Here is a 9,392-nt window from a genome sequence, read left to right as displayed (position 1 = left end):
GAAATTATTAACCCTAGATAATTAGTCTCTATGTAAACATGCTTGCGTGCCTGTAATTGCTTATTATCATAACCTAGTTGGCTAGTTGCCACCCGTGGATGTACGTAAGTTTAGACCAAACCACGTAAATTTCGTTTGTTTAATGCATGTCATAATTACGAACCACAGAAACATCATATATTCAAAAAGGTAAATCGAAACTACGAAATGCTACGGATAATAATATAGACGGACCTGTTGGCGAAACATTGGGGAGTCTTCGAGTTTTGAGAAATACATGGTTGCGTCCGGCTGCTGCATTGATCCAAACCTCCAGCATTAGACTGCAGATCAAATTTTGAAATAATAACAATAATAATATAAGCTAATATCTTCTTCTAGGTCACGAAATCGATCAAAATGAAATCGGATAGCCACTATTCGATAAATAATCTTCAGAACAATTGAGTAACGCAAATTGAGATCGAATTACAGGTGAAATTGTGAAGAATATTGAGAAACAGAATGAAGAGGAAATAGAGAATGAATGGATGATTGAAGGAAATAGAAACAACGAGTTTTCATGGCTGCCATTGATGCCTCCGTCGATTACTGGATATCAAATTCAATAATAATAATAATAATTTTATTAAAGCCAAAGCGTAGGTTTTTAAAGGGCTATCGATACTTTCTACTCATGCGCGCCAGATTCCACCAACAACTTTTAACTAGTTATAACGGGACTTTCTTGTGTGTTAAGTTGTCTTTATTTTGGAGAGTGCCATGTTGTCTTAATCGGGCTTATGTTAGCTTCAAAGTTTGGCTTGATCGTTCCTCCGGGATACCATGCTCCCCGGCTACCACCACAGGAGCATAACTCCCTGGAGTAACTAGTGGGATCGGGATTTGAACTGACAACCTCGCTAGGCTAGCTCAAATTATTCATTGCTGATATCCACACAAAGTGTCACAAGTGGGGATCGAACTTGGGTCCATTGAAGAACCCAAGTTTTCCTATCACTAGGCCATAAGTGGGGGATAAGTCTAAACGTAGTTGACAACTTTAATACGAATTGTTCATATAGGTTTATTTTACATGAAAAAATTGTTCAACCAGATGAATATCATTCTTATTTGATTAAGCAAATCAAGAGCACCGAACCCGATTTGCATAAATGTTATGCAACTTTTCTTATTAATAATAAATGAATAATGAGTACCCTTAAAACAAAACTATTAGTATCATACTCCTATTCATACTAGGAAACAATTAGTTATTAATCAGAATAGTCAACAAACTTTATCTTAAGATAAATAAAAAACAAACTTTGACACCAAGGTCCCAATCTATCTGGCACTACACGAACTCAAGCCAAAAACCTTTGTTGCACTGTGGAGTTGATACGTACCCAACTATAAATAAGAATTAGTAGGAGAATGTGTGGTGGGAAGTTAAGCGAATAACCGTCATTAGAAGTAGTATTAGTAGATCGTGTGTTTTTTATTCAGGTGTAGAATGTTTATTTATCAAAATTAGGGTTTGTTACCTTTGTTTGGAGATCAAGCCTATCTCGAATGTGGCTAATCATCTCAATTTAAGTAATTTAGATTTCCAGTTTCTATCAAGAGTCTTTACCTCTTAACCTTTTTATGAAGGTTTTTTAGAAAAATTTGAAATATGATGTGACATGATAAAATAAGGTGAAGGTCTGTGACTGGCATTGTAGATGCTAAACAAACATAGAACAAAGTTGATGCCACGAGTAATAAGCTCACGCCCCTTACACATCAGCTCCATCACGGTACCCAAACACCGCACCTGCATCTCATAAGTCACTGTTTCCCTTCTCCCGGTGAATCAATTCACATTTTTTCAAGCAAATCACAAGCGCCACCAAATAACTTCTTTTTTCATTCTTTTATTGAATTGACAAACGTCCATGTTAAACCATTACACACCTTTACGAGGGTGAAAAGTAAATACCCTCGTGCCTACATGGCGATGACATGACAACCCTTTTTAACTCACTTAGGGTGTGCGTAGTGGTAGACGACAAAGGGAATTTGGGGCGAACCCCCCCCCCCCCCCCCCCGCGGGGGGGCAACAACATGGAGATTTGTGGTGGAGGGGGAGGGGGGGCACGACATGCAGTTGTCGCCTTGCTCTTGTTTTATTTTGTTATGTTTGTGCATGTTTGATATAAATATGTCTATATATATTGTACTACCACGCCACTACACCACAAACAAAAACCATTCTTTTGCTGACTGGACGCCACATGACACAAAACGTCTCATTTTGTAGCCCCTCCACTACAGTCTTCTCATAGCTTTAGGGAGACCGTTAGGTAGATAATGGTTAATTGTGGTCTAAGTTCATAACATAATGCCATTCTCTATATTTGATATTACTTTAATACCCCCCCCCCCCCCCAAGTTTAAACAACTGTTCTCTTTCCAGCCCTTATCAATTTACTGAGCAAAAAGTTTACCCCTCATTTAAATCCAATAAACAAAGTTACCATTCTCATCAGAAAACTGGTTCACAAAGCAACACACAGTACACGGCCAGAAAAACGATATTACAGTAACAAAATTGTTCAAAATCTAAAAAACTTGAATGAAAATCAACCTGATTACTGATTTTGTATAACTTATCCCCAGAGCCTACTAATGAAACCCTTTTTATCTTTCTTCATCCTGTTCTCAATTGACGGGAAATCGATTGAGTTATAGGCGAGATCGAGAACAATGGGATTGCGAGCAATTGCTTGGAACGATGGTTGGTATGCTGCAATACGAGGAGCAACTTTTGTGCTTGTATCACCGACAGCAGACTCGTAAGAATCCAGTTTCTCAATGAGGTACTTGTCCGACTGAAAATTAGAATACATGTAAGTTTAATGCATGTAACACTAAAACTAGCACAAAGTTTATCGAACAAATAAGTAGAGGTAGCGGAATCAAGAGGTTATGTGAACGGTCAAAACAGGTAATACGCGTACATATCAAAACGGGTAATTACAAAATGCATATTATTTAACTTACATTCTACTTCATGAATATACCTATTGAGGTTTTATGGACTAAAAATACACTTTAGGTGACTTTTGACTAGGAGTGTAAACAAGCCGAGCTGCTCGTAAACTACTTGAGATAGGCTCAATTTAAGCTCGAACTGAGCCGAACTTTATAATCAAACTTGACTAGGCTCGTGAGCCTAAACAAGCCTATTATATATATATATATATATATATATATATATATATATAATTTTTATTTAATATATAAAATATACATATAATTGTTATTATATATAAAACTATAACAAAAAAAGTTGAATAATATATATTATGTTATCAAAATCATACTTATAAGTTATAAATGTGCATAAAAATAATTATAAATGTATATGAATATATAAGTAAATAATAGACGAGCTTGGGCTTAACTTGTTCTTTACACCTCAAACTTTGATCCGTTAGACCAGCTCCTTTTAAGTTAATATTGTTGGCTTTACCCATTCGACCATTAAGAGAATAAGATATATCATCCGAATTTAACTCACTCATAAGTAAACGAGTGCCTTCTAATGAAACATACGTGTTTTAACTGATTATGTGGCATGCATATATGATGGTTTAGTGAAGTGATTCGACTACGAGTATCGAAAACATCCCCAATCATGATTTGTAAAAAGTACAAGATGTGATATTTGACTATATGAAGTAGTTGTGTTTGTGGTAGATTATATTTCTTTCTAATTCATACCTTTTTATCAGTCCCGGATATTGATACAGTAGATATCTTTTTAGACAGATCCTCAGGAGCCTTCTCGTGTTCCATAATCCCCATTGCATGTTCAATACAGCTATTGGATCTGCAATTATTATACAATGTCTCCACTTCTTTGATCGTTGCCTGTTACAAAAAAAAACAATCATATATATAGACCTTATTGTGTGCTAATACTTCTATTTATTTTGAGTTACAGAATAAAAACCTGATCTTTGCTAGCCACACTCTTAGGTTTCTTCAATGCATTTTCAGCCAGAGAGCGAGCAAGAGAAAACAAAGAATATGCTTCTGTCCTTTTACCAGCTGAGCTATAAGACTTGGCCAAGAAAAAACACCTGCAACAATATAATGAATAAGACTAGTTTATTTCACATTAATTTATCATGAATACAAATCCTAATCTTTTATAATTGTTTCAAGACCTTTTGTAAACACTGTTTCATTTATGATTTCAAACACTGTTTTCAAGTATTTTTATTCTTTAGTGGATGCAAAATTACTTTGGCCAAATAAATCAGGTTCTTTTTCTTACAAATTTCTAACCTAAATTGTTCAAAACTAATATGGAAATCGCTGAGTTTGCAAGAGAGAACATAAAAATCAAACCCTACATGAATCATAACAAGACTAGTTTGCAAGCAGTTGGATGCATAACCTTAATTGCTTAAACATTTAGTCTATTTTCTACCAGCATTATCTGGTAGCGTAATGGACTATACTTTCATAATCAAAATTAAGACACTGGCCATTAAACATTTATGGTTATTTTGCCAGTTCAATGTGTTTCAGCCAAAACGAAAAAAGATTCTAAATAATGGAGGACGATGTCATGCAAACCTTTCTGCTCGAAAAATGAGGCTTTTGAGTTCACATTCTTCAGCTAATGCCACTTCTTCCTCTTTCCGGTCTCTTCCAGAACTCAACAAGTCAGAAAGATCTGATGTATTCTATAATCAACAATAACAAACATTTGTCAGCAGCACAGAAGTAGGTCTGTTTATTAGTTTGGATTATATTTTATTTCTAGCGGGTAAAATGAAAAAAAATGCTAAAATAAACATGTCAAATAGGCTGAAATGGTCAAATAATTCGAAAGGTGCCACAAAATGTAATTTTATTACATAAAAACTGTTAATCTCTTTATTCATAATTTTATATTATTGCTGAAATATTATAGCCTTACCAATTATATCTAACATACCAATGTTGTAAAATCTATCGAGCAAAAAGTGTTTTGGGTCAACCCAACCCATACCAAAATCACCCATTTTAATGCAACCCTGTTTTCACATGTTATCCAAGCCACCCAAATGTAGTAAGAACATTATAGCCACGTACCTGTAAAAGAAGATCAAATAGCCTCACAAGTTCTTCAGGTTTGGTAACTTTCTCATTTTTCTCATCACGGGACTTGCTAAGTTTACTCTTAGCTATGCTAACCAACAGTTGGTTGCGTTCAATAGTTCGTTGCCCAAGTACAGCACCTATTGCTTTGTCAAGCCCACTCAAATCATCCTTAATGTTTTCAGAGCTACCCACAGTGGCCTAAAAACAAACAGAATCCAAGTTATTTTTATCAAAAAAGAATATAAAAAATCAAACTCTTTTCCATTTCAAGATAACTGTCTATTCCATTCCTTCTCTGATTCAGACATACTAAACACCTAAGCTTTAACTAAACAGTTTACTACTACATACCAAGTCATTGCGAATGGATCCCCGGGCTTCATGATATGCAGCAAAAATTTTGTCAAAAACAGCAAGTCTTTTCTCAGCAGGAAGAGTACCTTCCATTCGATCATTAAGCTCCTTTTCCAATTCCTGAGCTGAAACCACGTGTATCACACAAGTGTCAGAAAATTCAGGAAAGTTATTGATATATACCATATCACACACACACACACACACACACACACACATATATATATATCAGAGTTTCAATATATTTCAGATTATGACATTAATATGCACAACATTGTGATCAGATAATAGCATAGACTGATATATGTAACGCACTCTTAATCTCCAAAGATTGATAACAAACCTTTCAGTATGGAAACCCTAGTCTTTGCATTTGATATGGGAAATCTATGACCAAGCCAATGAAATTCAGTCATGGATGCAGCCTGCTGAGTTCTAGCTTCAGCCATAACAGCCTGAAATAGATTCAAGACAATAAAAGAAACTTAGATTTGTGTGAAATTATCATGATAATACATAGATGTGTTGCAATATTATTGAGTTAAGCGTGTAGAATACTAGAATCAAATAAGTTATATTGAACATTAACCTACCTCTAATTTAGCTTTAAAAAGGTCCAGTGCAGGTCCTTCAATTTCCCCAATGTGTACAAGTTCAGAAGCTTGTAAATTTGATTCACCGATTTTGTGCAAACAGTAGCGTATGCTTGGTTCTAGTTCCTCAACACGCTCTCGGCACAAAACTTGATTATCCAGATCTCCATACTTTCCAAGTTCCTCATAGACAACTCTGTTTATATTAAAAAAATAATAAGTGATGGAGCAAAGGCCAAACATAAGGCAAAACCTCCTTTCATAAAAAACATGGGTTACCTGGCACTCTTGAAACTCTTCAATGCGATGTCCCAATTTTGGTCTTGTTCAAATAATAAATTACCTTTCATAAATGAAGCATAAGCCTGCAAATTGAAATTAAATTGCTCAGCAAAAACGGAAATATGGTACACGTCATCCAATTAAGGATACATATTAAAATTCATAAGTCTAAATAACCATTCAAGAAGCATACCTCTGCTTCTAATGATGTTCTCGAATCTCCTTTAATAGCACATAATTCTGCAAAAAGTGTAGCCCATTTCACTGCTTTACGCAACCGACCAATCAGGTAGGTTCGTTGACGTGCATTTGGACCATCTGGTAGCTGTCTCTTCTCCATGGCATGACTCCATGCTCTCTCTGCTGTGTAGAGAACCAAATGGAGAAACCTAATGCAGGCCCAAAATGTTGTTACCTCAGTATTAGATACCATGATTAATAATAACGTTTCCAATTAATGGTTTAGACTTACAATTGCGGCTTCTTAAATATACACATAATGCTGAAACATTTCTCAATTTGACAAAAGATGAACAACATTATTCACAGAGAATGTAAGAGCATGTGGTGAAGGTTAACAACTGATGCCAAAATAAAGAACCAAATGGAGAAACCTAATGGAGAAACAAATTATAAGCTGTTAAAAACAGCCCTGATGCGATTCAAGGTCCAAGCAGATAATCCACACCTGCTTACTTACTAACTGACTGCCTTGAAAGCCTAATAGTTTACTTATAACAGAGCATAATATAAACTGTATTGGGATAAACCTTCAAACTTTACTACTAGATGTTCCATTTTTCATTGTCTTGGATCAATGCATCACTCTCTTATGTTAAATCAAAATAAACTAGATACAATTAGTTACCGAGTGAAAAACACTGCATTATCATTCATTAACATCAATAACTGCAACCGTTACTAGTATCGCGATCGCCAAGGAATGTACATGGTTGGAAGACAATTATGCATGTCCTAATGCTTGACCTTAAACCTCTAAAAATGCCAATGCTTTTCTTTCAATCTAAGGTAAAAGGGAAATTGGTACCAGCCACCACGTTCGATACAGACCACAAACTATTCAAGTTACACCATCCTACTTAACTTAACAAGCAAAAAAAACTTTCAAAAACTAATCAACACAAACCGCAGATTCACACATACCTAACTTCAGTAACAGTAGATGCTGTTATAGCCTTTTAAGTATATTTATAATACATAATATATTTAAAAAAAATTCCAAGTGCGTTTTTTTTCCTTAGGCCCTCACTTTTTTGGCGCCTAGCGCCTTTGACAACCATGATCTTACTTAACTTAACAATCAACAAAACCACCAAAAACTCGACAACCAACACAAACTACACATCCACACATACCTAGCTTCAGTAACGGTCGCCGCAGTTATTACCTTCTACATGATATGAAAATTACCAATATCCCACCGCGAAAGCCGACATATCAAATATCGGTCCTCGACCGATATCCGATATTTTCCACATTAACTGTTTCGACTATGATCCTACTTAACTTAACAAGCACGAAAACTACCAAAAACTCAAAACAATCAACGCATACCTAACTTCAGTAACAGTCGTCGCCGTTATCGCCTTCTTCGTATACTTTCCACGTCCATGCGTAAACTTCAACGACTTGTACAATCTCCTCAACCTCGCCGTACAGTACCTCCTACAATTTCAAATTCCAGATCCATATATTATTCCACAATAAACTAACACCAACACACAATCAATTCATTCAAATACACAAACCCTAGGTCCACCATTACCGGTAACGAGTGTAATCCCCAAATCGTAGCCCGTGCTGCATCTGTGCGGATTTTAACAGCTGCAGTACTGTAATTCAAATTGAATTTTTGCTTAAAATATACTTAATTACTTAATTCAATTTATTAATATTAATATATAAGTGTAACGGAATAATAAGAACTAATTAGAGATGTATACCGTTGATTGAGAACTTAGGATCGGAAGTGATCTGATCGTCGATGTCCATTGAGGACAAATCGGTCTTTTCAGTCGTCATCGGAATATTATTGTTGATGGATTGAGTTTGTGACTTGTGAGTGTTACAACGGCGGCGGATGCCGAGTTTTGTGACGGGGTGTAGTGCGTGGTGTCTAAAATGCGCCGAGAGTGTAGATGGTGGTAGATGAGAATCGGGTCGGGTTGGATTACCCGAATAATATGGGTGCAGACTAGCTACTTGAGCTTGGATTGATAAAAAGTTCAAAAATAAGCCGAGCGTAAGCTTTAAATAAAGTTTGTTTTGTTATCGAGCCCGAGCTCAAGTCTTGTATAGGAAGCTCGTGTAGACTTGTTAAACCTTGTGGGCTTTTAGGTTTTATTTCTTTTGAACTTCCGTGTATTAATTTCACACTACGAAAACGAGCTTGAGCAGCACAAACAGGTTTAAAACTCAAAAATGGTTTGAATTGAAACTTGTTCGGTTTTGTTAACAACTGTCGAAACCGGTTTATGGTCGGTTAAGATTCGGGTTGAAACCGGTTTCTTGACTAGATTACGATCGGTTTTGGTTCGGGTTTCGATCGGTTTTTGCCCGGTTACGGTTTTGGTTCGGGTTTCGACCGGTTCTTGCCCGGTTTTGGTTTGGAACCATTTTTTGGTGGAGAAAATTACAAACCGGTTATGAACTTACGGCTTCAATCGGTTCCAACCCGGTTTTTAAGTAATAGGTTTCATACCGGTTTGGTTCCGGTCCAATTTTCGGGTCGGGTCGGTTAACCGGCTCATTGAGGATGGTGGTCGCAAGCTAATTGAGTTTGAATCGATAAAAAGTTCGAATTAAGCCGAGTCTTTTCAAGCTCGAGCCGAGCGTGAGTTTTAAATAAAGCTCATCTCGTTATCGAGCATGAGCTCAAACCTTGTATAGGAAGCCCGTTTAGACTCGTTAAACCTTATGTGTTTTCAGGTTTTATCTCTTTTGGACTTCCATGTATTAATTTCACACTACGAAAACGAGCTTAAGCCAAGCTCAACATAATTAAAAAGAATGTATATA

The 9,392-nt window shown here is 36.1% G+C and overlaps 1 protein-coding gene across 2 annotated transcripts; it reads right to left on the bottom strand.

The window, feature by feature from the left end:
* Positions 1-2,397: 2,397 nt before the first annotated feature.
* On the bottom strand, positions 2,398-8,423 carry LOC143545669 (uncharacterized). Of its 2 annotated transcripts, XM_077037514.1 has the most exons (13): positions 8,318-8,423; positions 8,140-8,206; positions 7,929-8,039; positions 6,547-6,742; positions 6,351-6,436; positions 6,072-6,267; positions 5,822-5,933; positions 5,476-5,603; positions 5,116-5,322; positions 4,615-4,724; positions 3,983-4,112; positions 3,751-3,900; positions 2,398-2,855 (listed from the first exon to the last, which is right to left on the bottom strand). In XM_077037514.1, exons 1-13 carry the CDS (start codon positions 8,394-8,396, stop codon positions 2,634-2,636), a joined length of 1,794 nt encoding a protein of 597 aa, XP_076893629.1. In that variant the 5' UTR covers positions 8,397-8,423; the 3' UTR covers positions 2,398-2,633. The 2 variants fall into 2 exon arrangements, with proteins under 2 accessions (XP_076893629.1, XP_076893630.1); XM_077037515.1 differs by lacking the exons at positions 7,929-8,039; positions 8,140-8,206; positions 8,318-8,423 and adding an exon at positions 7,518-7,564.
* Between the last annotated feature and the right edge of the window lie 969 nt (positions 8,424-9,392).

Source organism: Bidens hawaiensis, unplaced genomic scaffold (genome assembly GCF_021521415.1).
Source record: "Bidens hawaiensis isolate Kalapana, Puna unplaced genomic scaffold, B.hawaiensis_p1.1 tig00013988_1, whole genome shotgun sequence".
Taxonomy (NCBI): domain Eukaryota; kingdom Viridiplantae; phylum Streptophyta; class Magnoliopsida; order Asterales; family Asteraceae; genus Bidens; species Bidens hawaiensis.
Note: the sequence above shows the minus strand (reverse complement) of the source record. Positions and strands in the feature narration are given on the sequence as shown.

Excerpts from the sequence above, each read along its gene's own strand:
- LOC143545669 (XM_077037514.1), bottom strand. The coding sequence starts at position 8,396 with ATGACGACTGAAAAGACCGATTTGTCCTCAATGGACATCGACGATCAG. Across the intron at positions 8,207-8,317 it reads TCCTAAGTTCTCAATCAACG|TACTGCAGCTGTTAAAATCC; the intron begins GTATACATCTCT and ends TTTGAATTACAG. Across the intron at positions 2,856-3,750 it reads TATCCGGGACTGATAAAAAG|TCGGACAAGTACCTCATTGA; the intron begins GTATGAATTAGA and ends TCTAATTTTCAG.